This window comes from Calcarisporiella thermophila (assembly GCF_041956535.1).
Source record: "Calcarisporiella thermophila strain CBS 279.70 unplaced genomic scaffold VTP21scaffold_4, whole genome shotgun sequence".
Classification (NCBI taxonomy): domain Eukaryota; kingdom Fungi; phylum Calcarisporiellomycota; class Calcarisporiellomycetes; order Calcarisporiellales; family Calcarisporiellaceae; genus Calcarisporiella; species Calcarisporiella thermophila.
In genome coordinates, this window is record NW_027192194.1 from 425,047 (window position 1) to 440,621 (window position 15,575).

Consider the following 15,575-nt stretch of genomic DNA (forward strand, 5'->3'; position numbering starts at 1 on the left):
GGGACGCGACCGAAGCAAGTTGTGTAGAGGTGTTGTAAGAATAAGTGATTTTGATCCTGAAACCCTTAGAGTACAAGCACAAAAAGTAATTACAAGGAGGTTTGGCTGCATTGAAAATGGTGGAAGCTAAACTTGCCGAGCATACCAGCGGCGAAACATCGTGGCAAGAATTCGTCGAAACTGAGCTCAGGAGCTATACTACGAGCTCAAATGTCCAAGATAGATTAGACTTTTTCAAGCACAGATTGCTTGTGAGATTGAGAAGAAAAGGTAGACGGGCTAGTTTCATGTTGCTAAAGCTGACATGTGTTTCGAATGTAATCTCAACCTTTGATTTATAATGTATCTAGATCTATCAGAGCCCCTCTTGCCATCCATTGTTCAGCTTCTCTTTCTGACCTACCCTCGTTATGAAGATCGTCCATCGCGCCAGATGGTACTCCAAATGTTTTCGGAACTCAATGAGTGGAATTCTAAAGCATTTCTCAATGTAATTGTTCCCATTCTGACGAAAGAAGTCGAGAAAACACACAAGAGAAGCCCTGAAGGGTATGAAGATTATATGATGACTTCTATGAGGATCATAGACAGCACGATACTTATGTTACATACAATTGGCGTCTCAATTAGGGTAATCTCTTCTGCTGTGTCACTCAGATTTGTGCTGCTCACATGGGCTAATCACTTAATCGGGTGTGCGCTGACCAGTTCAACTCCTGACGCGTCACCACATTGGCAAGTGCTCGTAAATGCTCAAGCCATCTTAATGGACGGGATTGCGGGTGAACAACGCAAAGGGTTACGCGAGAGTAGTTTTGTGGATACGCGACGATGTATTCGAAAAGTACGCTCTTGCTGAGGCGACTGTGGTGTTATTAGTTTTTCTAAAATGCCTGCTGTTTTAATAGAATGCATCAGCAATTCCTGCTTATTTTTCGCTGCTCACCAAGGGAACTACCAATCCACCCTATCGTAACGCTGTATTGTTGGGCATCGTTATTGATGTGGCCTTACGCTTGAAGTCGATGGATGGGAAGGAATTAGTTGAAAAAGAAAAGGTCCGTCTAGAACATTCTTGTTGACCACTGATGCTATCCTCTTAACTGCTCAATTTTTCCACCTAGGAATCTATTATTAAATTCTACTTGACTAATATCCTTGCTTCGAAGCAGAAAGTCACTGGTCCTGCAATGGTATATACCCATAATTTTATGCCAAAATTAATCTCATTAACTGATGAGTTCCATTAGAACGCTTTTCATGATTTCATTGCGAACATAGTGTCGGAAGCTGACTTTAGAGATGTGATTGCACCGCAACTTGAGAAGGTCATACTACGATCACCAGAGGTAGTTCTTAAAGGTCTGTTATGGTATTTTAGCTTCTTCCTCGAATATTTCGTTCTAATTCATTTTTACTGTTGTTTCTTGTAGTGGTCTCGCACTTTATTGATGCTATCACATTTGATCCTTCGAATGTGTTCAAGACCAAGCTTATTGATCCTTGGCTTAATCAACTTCGCTCAAGTAATCCGGCTGTGCGCGCGGATGCATTTACTCTTTGGGACAGCTTTACTGCTAAAAGCCGTGACGCTGACAATATTGTTGCGATAACAGAGCATTTGTCCAAACAGCTTGTCGGAGGCAAAATTTCCAACTGGGAACACCGCCAGCTCTTTTACCAGTGCATGGGCAAACTTTCAAGACAAAAGCTCAACTCAGTGTCGGAGGCAAATGGTGAGGTTCTGGTTGCACAAATTGCAAAAGAACTCAATGAGAATGCACTCGTGGCAGCAGTTATGGCTCTGGGAGACCATCTGGTAGTATTGGTGCCAAGCGAAGGAGGGAAGGCAACTGTGACAAAGGCAGTAACAGCGGCAACTACGGGGCTAGGAAGTGCCAAATTTAATGTTCGAAAGGCTTGGTCGTCCATTGTTGCAAAATTGATCTGGGAGCAAGGCCGTAAGTTTAATAGCTAAATAATTTTTGGGTGCTCTTGCTGACTACCAACTTACCTTAGTTAATCCATCGGATACCCTGCGAACGTGTGCCTTCAAACTTTTTGCACCGATGATGGCTACGCTCGAAAAAATTCAGGCCAGTCCCCTAGCATTTCCGGGGGGACCACTCGAGGGCTATGAGGCTATTGCAATTGCCGAGGGTCGCCTGAAAAACTGGAATAGCCCTGAAATTGGTATTTTATATTGTGTTATTATAGTGTTTTTTGTGGAAAAATAGAACTAACTCATAGACTTCAACTATGACACAGGCGCAATTCTGAAGGACAAAAAATTCAGAGACATCATTCTATGCCAGACACCAAAACCTAGCTTTTTATACTGGGAAAAACTTTACACCAAGCTCACTTCGGATGACGAAGGTTTATGGCTTAGTCGAGCATTGGAGTCGCTCCTCATTAACGAAGATCTGAAAAGCTATTCAAACGCTAGGTTTGTTTCAACATCTTTTAGTATCGTAATTCTACTTTGACTAAAAGTACATCATTAACAGGGATGCCATTGGCTATGCGTTGATATATCTGCTAGTTGGATCGCCCTTCCATTCTACCCGCCAAGCGACATTTGAAATGCTGCACCGGTGCAATTTGCAAAAACCGGACAGGGTAGGCGAGATCATGAGAAACGGTTTAATGAGATGGTTGAAAGAAGTGAGTGGAGGCTATTTGTTATTATCCATTTAGATTTTTTCTAGATGGGTATTTTTTACCTTTTATTAGATCGAGAGTATGTCCAAGGATTCTCTCCCGTGCACCGTCTCTGCTTCACTTGTCAGACAAACTGAAGCCCAACGTTTGTCTAGTGTCATTAACTCGATCACATTGTTTTCGCCTGATGCTGACAAATCTTTGCTTGAGCGAATTCTTGTCGATATTGCCATCCTGGCCCACCATCCTAGGATCGGTACGTATTGAAACAAAAAGCTGAAGGGGTTCTATCTAACAATTACCATCTTTATAGCAACCTCTGATAGTTGGAATTGGATTTCGCTGATCCAGCGTGCTGGAATTAATCCTGGCATGCTTGTCGAAGTTCATAAGGAAGAGCTGGTTCAGATAATTACCACGTATCTGGAGAGCAGTGACAAAGTAAGTCTTTTAATAGCGGCCAAGTTTATTTAGTTTCTAACTAATTTCAATAATGACATTCTCTAGTCCAAATACTTCCGTGAAGCGGCCCTCTCTCTGGCCACCAGCCTCGTTTTTATTTCCCCTGAATCCATTATTCCGATGATTGTCGACCAATGCTGCAAAGATCTAGAAACGAAACAGTTGGATGGCATTACAGAGCAGGAGCTCACGATCTGGAAGGGTGAGGAGGGAGTACTGGTTGTAGATGGTAAGTAAAGCAGCAATAAATATATCAATATGATACACTAATTTTGCTGTGTCTTTAGTGCTGAAGCGCGGAAATAAATATGTAGAAGACCCTAATCGACGTGGCTACGCCACTGAAAAATGGGAGCGCGAGCTTCGCGAGAATATTGCAAAGAAGAAACAGCAGTCTACAACAGTTAAACTCTCAAAGGAGGAGCAGGCTATAGTCGATGCTCAGCTGGCCAAAGAATCAAGTATCCGACACCAAGTGCAAACCGTGCATGATAAGTTCCTTCGTGGTTTGGACTTAATTCGCTCCATGACTAAAGGCAGTGACCAGATAATTGGATCTCTCCCTCTTCTTGTAAAAACGCTGCTCAAGCTTGCAAAGGCGGGAGCAGGGTTATTGGTGGGAGGCGCTGTGCTCGATGCTTACTTGAATTTGGGAGAGCGCACAGATAGCAGTATCGAAACGATTCGTATCCCAATCGGGGTAGCTACTTTCCGTGCGGTGCTTGCTGAGGGCATTCCAGCGAGATGGCTCGAGGAGCCTCTTGACCGTAAGCATTTTACATTTCTACTTTCTTATGAAGCTTCTAATATATCCATTACTATAGAGCTGATATCGCGATCACTATTTCGACTTCGATTCCTCACTGAGCGCGAAGCCCTCTCGCCTGCTTCATTCTCCTACTGCTATCCCCTTCTACATCAAGTAATCTTCGGAAGAGGAATGGGCTGCGACACCAAGACCGCAGAGGGAAAGGAGTCTGCTTTAGAACAGCTTAGTCTTGCACTAGATATTGTTTCATTCCACTGTGTATTGGGTAGGACCATGATATTGAGTTGGCTCTTTCTATTGAAAATTAATCCTTGTCATCTTTTAGGAGAACAACCATTGATGCCACGAAAGGAAATGATAGAGGCGTTAATTCTGATTATTAATGAATACCCTTCTTTGTCCAAGGTAGCTAGAACATCCCTTAATACAATTTGTGAGACAATGGCTGTTACCGCAAACGTGGACGATATCAATGCGGTTTTGGGAGGGCTCTTTTCCCAAGAGTCAAATGTGCGGTCTGCTTGTCTCCATGCGCTCGTGGTAAGTTTGATCACACTTTTCGTTTCCGGAGATCTATCTAAGTCCATTTGAAATTTTAGCACCTTGACCTCACTGACATCGACTTCTCACGAGAACTTTGGGTTTCATGCCACGATGAGGAGGAAGCAAACGCAAAACAGGCACTCCGACTATGGGAGGATAACGGTATGGATGTTGAACCAGACTATGCCGAGCATCTTCTGCCGCTCTTAGGACATCAAAATGAATTTGTCCGAAAGAGTGCTGCGAAAGCAATCGGAAGCTCCGCAGAGTATTACCCGGAAACGGTAGCTGGTACACTCTCTTCTCTATACGGCATTTACAGCGAGAAAGCGGTTCCACTCTTCCCAGAATATGACGAATTTGGCTTGGTCATCCCTTCATCTCTTAATAAGAAGGATCCGTGGGAGAATCGCACTGGAGTTGCCTTAGCGCTACGAGCACTTGCCCCGTTCATGGCTGAAGATGATTTAGGGCCCTTCTTTGAGTTCCTCATCAAGGATAAAGCGCTAGGTGATCGCAGTGAAACAGTTCGGAACAAAATGCTTGATGTAAATAGATGCTTTGGTATTTGAATGCTAGAAAATACTAACTGTATTTTCGCATTAGGCTGGTTTGGCTGTCGTTGATGCCCAAGGTAGTGAGCATGTCCAACAAATCATGCCCACTTTCGAGAAATATCTGGATATGCCTGCGATACCCGATGAAGTGCATGACCGGATTCGCGAGTCGGTCGTAATTCTGTTTGGTTGTCTGGCGCGGCATTTAGATGAAGGAGACCCTAAGATTTTGAACGCGACCGAGAAATTGCTTGAGACACTGAAGACGCCTTCTGAGCCTGTGCAGCAAGCGGTTGCCGATTGCTTGCCACCTCTCGTCAAGTCAATCAAAGATGAGGTACCTCAGCTTGTTTCGCGATTGCTGGACACATTGCTTAATGCCCCCAAATATGGTGAGCGACGTGGCGCCGCCTATGGCTTGGCCGGCGTCATAAAGGGTCGTGGTATTTCTGCGCTAAAAGAATTCAACATCATTACCACACTTAAGCAAGCAGTTGAAAATAAGAAACAGTTCGAGGCTCGGCAAGGTGCACTCTTCGCCTTCGAGACGTTCTCTGCGATTTTGGGCCGCCTGTTTGAGCCCTACATTATCCAAATCATTCCTCTGCTTCTGATATGTTTTGGCGATCCTGTTGCAGATATTCGCGAGGCAACTGCGGACACCTCTCGTGTTATCATGAGTAAAATTAGCGGTCACTGTGTGAAACTCATTTTGCCCTCACTACTGAGTGGGTTGGAAGACAGACAGTGGCGTACAAAGAAGGGCTCGGTGGAGCTGCTTGGTTCGATGGCTTTCTGCGCGCCAAAGCAGCTCTCAATTTCGCTTCCAACCGTCGTTCCACGGCTCACTGAAGTGCTCACGGACTCGCATGCTCAAGTGCAGGCTGCCGCTAACAGCGCCTTGCTTAACTTTGGAAACGTGATCAGTAACCCGGAGATCCAAGCGCTCGTCCCTATTCTTCTCTCTGCCCTAAGTAACCCCTCGGGCAAGACAAAGGATGCATTGAATGCACTACTTAACACTGCATTCGTGCATTATATCGACGCCCCCTCGCTTGCCCTGGTGATGCCGATATTGGAGCGCGGGTTGCGTGAACGTAGCACGGACATCAAAACCAAGTCGGCGCAAATTGTGGGCAATATGTCCTCGCTTACCGACCAAAAAGACTTGGTTCCCTATCTCTCCCGCCTTGTTCCATTTGTCAAGGAAGTGCTCGCCGATCCTGTGCCTAATGCGCGTGCGACTGCTGCCAAAGCGCTTGGAACCATGGTTGAGAAGCTGGGCGAGGAAAGCTTCCCAGATCTGGTGCAGGAATTGGTGCAAACACTGAAATCCGATACGAGTGGGGTTGATCGGCAGGGCGCTGCCCAGGGTCTTAGCGAGATATTGGCTGGTCTTGGAATGGAGCGCTTAGAAGGAATGTTGCCCGAGATTCTGGCCAACACCAACAGTTCCAAGGCCTTTGTTCGTGAAGGCTTCATCTCCCTGCTCATATATCTGCCAATGACATTTGGCCCACGCTTCCAGCCGTACTTAGGCCGAATTATTCCGCCGATCTTGCTGGGTCTCGCAGATGAGTCAGAGTATGTGCGTGAGGTGTCCCTAAAGGCTGGCCGTATGATTGTGTTCAGCTATGCGTCGAAAGCGGTTGACCTACTATTGCCAGAGCTTGAGAAAGGCTTGTTTGACGACAACTGGCGAATTCGGCAGAGTTCAGTTCAGCTGGTCGGAGACCTTATCTTCCGTATTACTGGCCAGAATAAGACTACCGCCACCCCTCTTGTGCAAACTGGCGATGATGCGGCTGGAGCAGCTCTCTCTACTGAGGAATCCGCCGAGGCTGACGATGAAGACGCTGGGAATGTGGAATCCATTCGGCGCGTTCTCCTGGAAGTATTGGGCAAAGAGCGTCGCGATCGTGTGCTCTCTGCTCTGTACATTGTCCGCTCGGACGTGTCGGGTGTGGTCCGACAGGCTTCTCTCCAAGTTTGGAAGGCCATCGTTTCAAATACACCTCGAACCATCAAGGAGATTTTGCCTGTGATGATGGGAATGATTATCCAGAGCTTGGCAAGCCCAACATACGATCGCCGAGCTATTGCAGCACGTACGCTTGGAGACCTGGTGCGAAAACTTGGAGAGGGTATTCTTGCGGAAATTATTCCGATTCTTCAACGTGGATTAGAGTCGCCTCAGAGTGATACCCGTCAGGGAGTATGCTCCGGGCTCGGCGAGATTTTGGCCACCGCCAGCAAAATCCAAATTACCGATTTCATGGAGGATATCATCCCTGCCGTTCGGCGCGGACTTGTGGATGAATCGCACGAGGTCCGTGAGGCCGCTGCACGGGCATTCGATGGCCTCCACCAACACATCGGTAACCGTGCAATTGATGAGATTCTGCCTACTCTTCTCAGCTCACTGCAGAGCGGAGAAAACTCGGAATATGCACTCGAGGCTCTCAAGGAAATTATGGCCGTGCGCGCAAACGTTGTCTTCCCAGTGCTGATTCCAACCCTTATCCAGGTTCCTATCTCGGCATTCAATGCACGTGCCCTGGGCTCCTTGGTCACGGTGGCCGGCCCCGCACTGAACCGCCGTCTCAGTGCAATCCTTCTCGCACTGATGGACTCCCTGGGTCATGAAAAGGATCCCGACACCATTGATGCCCTGCGCAGCACTGTTCGCGCCATCCTTCTCTCGATCGACGACGCAGAGGGTACACATACGCTAATGACGCTGCTGTTTGAAGCCGTGAAGCATGAATCCCATTTGAAGCGCGCCGAGGCCTGCGAAATTGTCGGGGTGTTCTGTTCAGAGAGTCGGCAAGATATCTCGCCCTATGTAGCTGAATGGCTGCGTATCCTCATTGGTCTTCTTGATGACCGTCAACCAAGTGTGGTCCAAGCCGCCTGGGGGGCCCTCAATGCAGTCACTAAATCGCTGCGCAAGGAGGATATGGAGCAGATGGTGGTCCCTGTGCGCCGTGCGATCCTCGGGGTTGGCGTCCCTGGAGTGGATCTTCCTGGCTTTTGTCTGCCGAAGGGCATCAGCCCGATTCTCCCCATCTTCCTGCAAGGTTTGATGTACGGAACCAACGATACACGCGAACAAGCCGCCCTTGGCATCGGTGACATCATCCAGCGCACTTCCGCCGAAATCCTCAAACCTTTCGTTACTCAAATCACAGGACCTCTCATCCGTATCATTGGTGACCGTTATCCGGCTGACGTCAAATCCGCTATCCTCCAGACACTGAGTTTGCTGCTGACCAAAGTGCCCGCCCTACTGAAGCCCTTCTTGCCTCAGCTCCAACGCACCTTTGTCAAATCCCTCTCCGACACCTCAAGCAGTGCTGTCAGGAAGCGTGCTGCATCTGCGTTGGGGATTCTCATTTCGCTGCAGACACGAGTTGATCCCCTCGTGACGGAGTTGGTCACGGGTGTCAAGGCGAGCGAGGAGGCCGGCGTCCGGGAATCGATGATCAACGCGTTGGAAAATGTGGTAACTAGCGCAGGCAAGAATATGAATGAAGCGTCCAAGAAAGCCGTGGCCGGGGTCATTTCCGAGTATCTACCCGGAGAGGAGTCAGATTTGACGGTGGGCACAGCGAAATTGTTCGGTGCCCTGTGCAAGGTATGCACGGTTGAGGAGGCTCGACCTTTGGTTCAGGAGTATGTGACAAAGGAGCAAATACCCACCTACGTATCCCTTCTCGCTTTGAATGCTGTCCTCGCAAATGTGCCGATGCTGCTTGAGGAACTAGGCACTGTTTCCGATGTGGTGAACATGACTGTTGAGGGATGCTCAAGCTCTAGGTTTGAAGTGGCCGACATGGCGGTTTTGGCTGCGGGCAAGATGTTGCTAACTGAGCAGATGCGAAAGACCGAACTTGTTGACAAGTTGGTGAATGTATTAGCGGGAGTGATTCAGGCGCCAAAGAACGGTTCCAACGATACAAAGCGATTGGCAATCTTGGCTGTGAAGGCAATTGCAGTTCGTGATGCCTCCGTATGTATTACTTTGGGTTCTCCATCGAGCATGTATTAAAAGGCTAAACTCGATTTCTTTTGCTCAATATTTAGGTTCTGCATCCATATCTTAGCGTCTTGGTCCCGAATATTCTTCTCTGTGTCCGGGATCGCAACACATCGATCAAACTCCTTGCTGAGCGAGCAATGGTGCATCTCCTACAGTTATTAGATGGCGAGTATGTGATGCAAGCCTTTATTGCCTCGGCTAGTGCATCGACAGGCAAAGCGCTCAACGAGTATTATACTCGCTATCTCTCGAAGATTGTGCAGGAACAACAGAGCCTGTACCATCAAAAGGGAGAAGACATGTTGGAGGAGGATGTGGAGGACGAGACTGAGGTGATGGCAGTAGGGAGAGAAGTAGGATTTATTTTTGATGACTATTAAAGAACAATTTCAAGTTGTGCTTTATTATTTTCTCGTTTACAAGCAGATGCCTTGTTAATTTTTTTTTTTTTTCATTCAAACTTATCACCTCTTTTTTCCTTTCCAATGTGGATTGATTTATTCCTTTTTATTAAAGGTTGGTGGCGAGGTTAAAATACATTTTTTAACCGATTATATAATTGGTATTGAGAAAAAGCCCCCCCGAAATTAATTTGCTTATTTCACATGTTTCTGAATGTGATTCCCTTGCATTTTATATGGTTCCTTCCTATTCGACCAGACCAACTCCTTTCTCGATAGCGCTCTTCCGTTTTTTGCATAATTTAGTTGAACTCTCCATCCTTCATTTGCTTACATCTCTACTTGATCTTGTGAAAATGGGTAAGATACCACTGGCATCTGTCTACAATATTCGGACAATACTTATTGTTGCCTTCTCTATTGCTTTTTAGTTGAAAATATCACTGCTTCCGCTGTTGCTGCCGCGATTGCAGCCGGCATGTATACCGATGCCAAGCTCCATTTATCCTCTGACATGCGACAGGTCCGGGCATTCATCGCTTCGAAATATCTGTATGCTTTTCGTGATATTTTTTAATCGTCTTCACCGCACTAACATACTCTTATTGTAGAGTTTCGAAAGCTAGCTTCAGTGGCACCCTCAATATTAGTAACCGGTTTCTGGAACGAGCTGCGGCCACGCCCAACAAACCTTATATCTTCTTCGAGGATAAAGCCTACACGTATGCAGATATCGACCGTCTATCAAATCAAGTGGGCCACATGCTGTTGTCGAAAGGGGTCAAGCGAGGGGGTAAATTGTGAAAAGTGTAGATAAGCCCACCTTCGATCTTTTTGCTTACCTTTCATATCTGGACTCTTATAGAGAATGTAGCCATCTATATCCAAAACAAGCCCGAGTACATTATTACCTGGCTGGGTATCAGTAAAATTGGTGCTACCCCCGCCTTCATCAACTATAATCTTAACGCGACCCCTCTTCTTCACTGCTTGAAGACGTCTTCAGCTCGCATCCTAATCATTGATCCCGAAATTTCCCAGAATATTGCTCAAAATTACTCGGCCATCAGTGGTGAGCTTGGAATTGAGGTGCTAAGTTACGGAGAGGAAGAGCTTGGCTTTTGTCAGGCCTTGACCCAAGCGGTGCTGAGTCAATATCCGATGACAGCGACTCCACAGAATTTGAGGATGGGAACACAAGCGGGAGATAGTGCGTTATTGATCTATACCAGTGGAACGACAGGTTTACCCAAGGTATATACCTGCGATCGCGAGTATTTTATCTAATTTTTTTAACTTTTGAATATTGTTGCTTTTCTAGCCCGCTATTGTTCAGACTAGCCGCTCTTTGTGTAAGTATTATTCAACGATGATATTCATTTTTTAAAGTAGTATGCGCGCTGTACTTAGAATTTGCTTTTTATTTATGCAGATGCCGGCATGGCCTGGTCTGTGATTTTCAATATCAATAGTTCGGATAGAATTTACTGCTGCTTGCCCCTGTATCACAGTGTCGCTGGTAAGTTTAGGAAAAAAAAAAGGAAAAATAATTTGAAAGCTAAACTTTTATTTTATTAATTACAGCTATTCTCTGTGTGATTCAGAGTTGGATTTCGGGTGCGTCCGTTGTTTTGTCCAAAAAGTTTTCCATCACAAGATGTTGGGAAGAGGTCGTTAAGTATGATTGCACCATCTTCCAGGTAAGCAATTAGCGCTCATGTTTTGCTAGGAGACCAATTACCATAATGATCGAATTTTTGTGATAATATAGTATATCGGTGAAGTGTGCCGCTATCTTTTGACCACCCCTCCAAGACCCGAGCTCGAGAAGAATCACCACGTTCGTGTTGCAATCGGCAATGGAATGCGCCCTGATGTATGGGAAAAGTTTCGGCAACGCTTTAATGTGCCAGTGATCGGAGAGTTCTTTGCGTCTACCGAGGGCAATATTTCTCTCTTTAACGTTAATTCGGGCCCAATGGGTGCTGGAGCCGTCGGCCACCGAGGCGCCTTTATGCGAACGGTAGAGCGTGGGCTGAAGATAATTAAAATCGATCCAATTACCGAGGAGCCAGTGCGTGATAAGAATGGATTGTGCATCGCTGCCGCCTACAACGAACCCGGCGAACTTATCCAACAAATCCGCGAGGGCGATCCCCTTTATCAATTCCATGGATATTACAAGAACCCAGAGGCGACCAAGAAGAAGATCCTGACTAACGTGTTCAAAAAGGGCGATAAGTACTTCCGCTTTGGCGATCTGCTAAAGTTGGACGAGCACGGGTACTTTTGGTTTGGAGACAGAATGGGCGATACGTTCCGTTGGAAGTCGGAAAATGTCAGCACTACCGAAGTTGCTAACATAGTGTCGGGCTTCCCAGGAATTGATGAAGTGAATGTGTACGGAGTGTTGGTGCCTGGTCATGACGGCCGATGTGGGATGGCCGCTATTCGAGTCAATAAGGAGACCTTCGACTTTAAGGGACTTGGTGCCTTTGTGAAGAAGAGATTGCCTGGCTACGCAGTGCCTTTGTTCCTTCGCATCGTGCCCGAGATGGAGTTGACGGGTACTTTCAAACAACGAAAGGTTGAGTATCGTAACGAGGGCATTGACTTCAGCAAGGTGAAGGATCCAATGTACTGGCTACGTGGATCGGAGTATGTTCCATTCACTCCGGAGGATTACAAGCAAATTGTCGAGGCTAAGGTGCGCTTGTAAACGTCTGTTTTTAAAATTTTTTATATCTAGGCATATTGTTGCCCCACTCTTTTTTTCTTTCTCTTAATGCAATCATGCAGTACATAGAAAGTGTTTAGATATGCACCTCTTTTATTGAATATAGAAATAAAATCGTTCATGACCTTATTTCCATTGGCGTCATTCACTCGTGACGTTTGTCAGGATTCTAATCCCCGCCATCTTATATATCCCCCCTGGAGTTAATAGGAAATGCTCTAGTTCTGTTTTTTTCCTCAGATCTATCCCTTCTAACAATATGCTCCGTAACATTGCCTCCCGCGTTGCTCGCATTCCCCGTCGCTCCTATTCATCCTCTTCATCGGGTCACGATGGAGCCATCCGCGAGGGACGCGATGCATTCGCTTCGAAAGAAAAGGCTCTTGAGAACCAATGGGCGCGCAAAGCTGTAAGTTGATCCCGATGATTTAAAAGAGAATCCGTTTCCCAAGAAGAAATTCCCAAAATAGTTAGTCCCGATGGATCATTGGGATCGCTATTATTTCGTTCCTTATTACTCAATGCAAATCTTAACGCGTTGTGAATATTTTTTAGGACGCTGACAAGATTAAGCTTCTCCGTGAACAGCTCGAGAAGACGAAGAAGGAGCTCGAGATACATCAGGAACGCCTTGCCGAGCTCGAGAAGAACCACAAAAAATGAAGTTGAAATCACTTGTAAAGTCATGAATTCGATTGTTTGAAAAAATATATATTTTCCTCATCGGGACCCGAGTTTATACTCGACAAATTTAGGGCATAAAAAGAGAAGTTCATAATAGTATCTGGGATGAGAAATAGGAGCCCATGATCCCCAAAAATAAAATCAAACTTTCCACTGCTGTTTTATATGTGAAATAGTAGCGGTGTCCTTAACCAACAACCATAATTTACTCAATACTAAATATGACTGCCGTTTGCTTGGCATGGATTCTGTACAAAATCGGAGAACATCTTCACTAGTGTGTTGAAAGCTAGCTTGAATTGGCCAGCATACTCCCCCTCCTAGCCCACCTAAGTCAGAACTAAGCTGAAAATTTTCCGGAAAACACCTTAATTATCACTGAAACTTTTCAATAGTTTTATTTCACAGGTATTTCTCCAAAAATTGATAGGTGGGTGCTATAAGAGTGTTGAATTCGTCTGCATTTATAAATTGATCAAAAATGTGGTCTTTACCATCCGCAACCAAGAATTCGTGAACAACATTAGTTTTTTTTAATACCTCTACAAGGCGCAACGACTGCGTAATCGATACTGCTGTGTCCATATTTCCATGGAGCACGTAGGTTGGAGGAAAGTCTGAAGTGATGTTCTTTTCTGGCAACCATGGGGCTAATAAATGGGAATTGGATTTCTCGTATGGATCGAACCCCAACACATGCTCTGCCCAAATGCCATTTTGAAGTAAACCGGATACCAACAAAGACCTGCGCTCATCGCCGTACATCTTTCCATCTTTTACTATACTGGGTACTCCAGATAAGACTCGTTTAGAATACAGTTCTCTGATCTCGTCTTTCGATACTTCCCGTGTACCAGGGTAAAAGATTGTATCGGTTATATCTGCACAGCCATAATAATCGATAATGGCCTTCGGTTTCGGAGAGAATCGGTACCCCGCAATCAAGGCAAGCAACCCTCCTGCAGAGAAACCAGAAACTGCTACTCGGGTCAGATCCAAGGGACCAAATTGTTTTGCGGCTTCTTGGTGCAGCCACTTCCAGGCGTCTTCGCAATCCAACCAAATATCACCGAGCTTGACCTCAGGGGCGAGCCGGTAGTCGATGGAGATGAGCACCCATCCACGCTTAGGAATCTGTTCAGCTAACGTGGAGATACACGTCTCACGGTTGCCTTCGATGAATCCCCCACCATGCATGTTGAAGACAACCGGTCGACCGGCCTCCGACACTAATGGAGATTTGGGAATGTAGACATCTGCACAAAGTGGTAAGTCGTCAACGGTCTTATAAATGACGGTAGATTTGATGTGGTTACAGTGAGCCATTAGAAATGCTACCTGTAATTTAGGTGGGAAAAAGATGCGCAGGCTTTAAGGCGGGAGCAGTTTGTTAAATACTCTATTTAAGTCCCTCGAAATTCGAGTGGCAACTCCGAGTACGAGATGTTCATAGCTCTTGATCCCCAGCCTATCGAAGGCGTAATTATCTAATCAAAACTGAAGCATTTAAACTACTATTGCATACGAGACAGGTTTATTGTAATGGCTAATTTCAAACAATAGCGAATATATTGTCAACCATAGATGAACCTTGGGTTTATATTTTGGTTAAAAAAATTCCCAGTTATGGATTCTTCGAAGGTGTAATTATCTAATCAAAACTGAAGCATTTAAACTACCATTGCATACGAGACAGGTTTATTGTAATGGCTAATTTCAAACAATAGCGAATATATTGTCAACCATAGATGAACCTTGGGTTTATATTTTGGTTAAAAAAATTCCCAGTTATGGATTCTTCCTGGCATAAATAGGGTTGGGACAGCAATTAACCATTTGGGAGATTTCAAATTTGAGCAAATTCGATGAATTTAGATATCCAAGAATAAGACTCAAAAAACATCTGCACCTGGTGATATCTCCTCCAAGTATTCAACATCTAGTCCAATACATACGACGTATGTGTCGAAGGCAAGAAGCGCCCTGAGAGGTTGCGCCGATTCCTGCGAGATATCCATTTTGATCGAGTTGAAAAATACCTAGCCGGAGTTATGTTGTCCTGTGTACAAGAAGCGAGCGAAAAGCACCGAGCCGATTTGAGCGATGGAAGGAAAGGTTTGCAAAATATACTTCCCACAAGTGTTTTATTGCAGAGAGGAAAACTATTTTCGGAAGAAAATCGCAATGAACTTTCAAAGAACGAGAGGATGGCTAACTGGAATGACGAAGCAACCCTTCCTCTCTCCCTATCCACTCTTTACCTCCTCCCCTCCTCTTCATATTTTTCACCAAATACCCGATCACTATATACATCTAATCTACCCTTTATTCTCTTACTCCACGTTCATCACCATCTCTATGTTCTTACCCCCTTGCTTTCTTCTCTTCTCTCCCTTTTTGGGCTAACATAAATTGTCAAAATCTAAGTTCTACCTTGCCACCTAACTATATCCCCACCCCTTTATTCCCCCCCTTTTTTTCATTGTAATCATTAAACTCTTGTAAGCTACGGAAACTAATAAAAGTCTCCGTTGATTGATCAAAAAAAAAACGAGAGGATGGCTATCATACCCGCTCTCTTGATAATCTCATGTGGATTCCTTGATCATCGTTTTTCGAATAGGTATAAGAAATTGCTAGTTTAGAATGGTGGTTCAGGGGAGACGGTTGATATCCTCAAAGGAAATGAATTAATTAAACCAGCAGGCACGTTGTC

The 15,575-nt window shown here is 45.4% G+C and overlaps 4 protein-coding genes across 4 annotated transcripts; 3 read left to right on the top strand and 1 right to left on the bottom strand.

Annotated features, from left to right (window-relative positions):
* Nucleotides 1–116: 116 nt before the first annotated feature.
* Nucleotides 117–9,417, top strand: VTP21DRAFT_8443 (uncharacterized protein; the record flags this gene model as incomplete). Its single annotated transcript, XM_069399294.1, has 19 exons — nt 117–270; nt 351–549; nt 631–844; nt 909–1,058; nt 1,125–1,193; nt 1,251–1,362; nt 1,434–1,961; nt 2,020–2,193; nt 2,269–2,449; nt 2,511–2,667; nt 2,737–2,920; nt 2,978–3,105; nt 3,172–3,355; nt 3,414–3,893; nt 3,951–4,160; nt 4,221–4,435; nt 4,495–4,986; nt 5,045–9,007; nt 9,082–9,417. The coding sequence occupies 19 exons, from the start codon at nt 117–119 to the stop codon at nt 9,415–9,417; spliced, it is 8,130 nt and encodes a 2,709-aa protein (XP_069254725.1).
* Nucleotides 9,418–9,794: 377 nt separating this feature from the next.
* Nucleotides 9,795–12,157, top strand: VTP21DRAFT_8444 (uncharacterized protein; the record flags this gene model as incomplete). The annotated part of the gene is made up of 8 exons (XM_069399295.1): nt 9,795–9,798; nt 9,870–9,990; nt 10,050–10,231; nt 10,304–10,692; nt 10,760–10,790; nt 10,871–10,957; nt 11,023–11,138; nt 11,210–12,157. The coding sequence occupies 8 exons, from the start codon at nt 9,795–9,797 to the stop codon at nt 12,155–12,157; spliced, it is 1,878 nt and encodes a 625-aa protein (XP_069254726.1).
* A 277-nt stretch (nt 12,158–12,434) lies between these two features.
* On the top strand, nt 12,435–12,838 carry VTP21DRAFT_8445 (uncharacterized protein; the record flags this gene model as incomplete). Its single annotated transcript, XM_069399296.1, has 2 exons — nt 12,435–12,584; nt 12,731–12,838. The coding sequence occupies 2 exons, from the start codon at nt 12,435–12,437 to the stop codon at nt 12,836–12,838; spliced, it is 258 nt and encodes an 85-aa protein (XP_069254727.1).
* A 423-nt stretch (nt 12,839–13,261) lies between these two features.
* VTP21DRAFT_8446 (uncharacterized protein) lies at nt 13,262–14,185 on the bottom strand (the record flags this gene model as incomplete). The annotated part of the gene is made up of 1 exon (XM_069399297.1): nt 13,262–14,185. The coding sequence occupies one exon, from the start codon at nt 14,183–14,185 to the stop codon at nt 13,262–13,264; it is 924 nt and encodes a 307-aa protein (XP_069254728.1).
* Nucleotides 14,186–15,575: the final 1,390 nt, after the last annotated feature.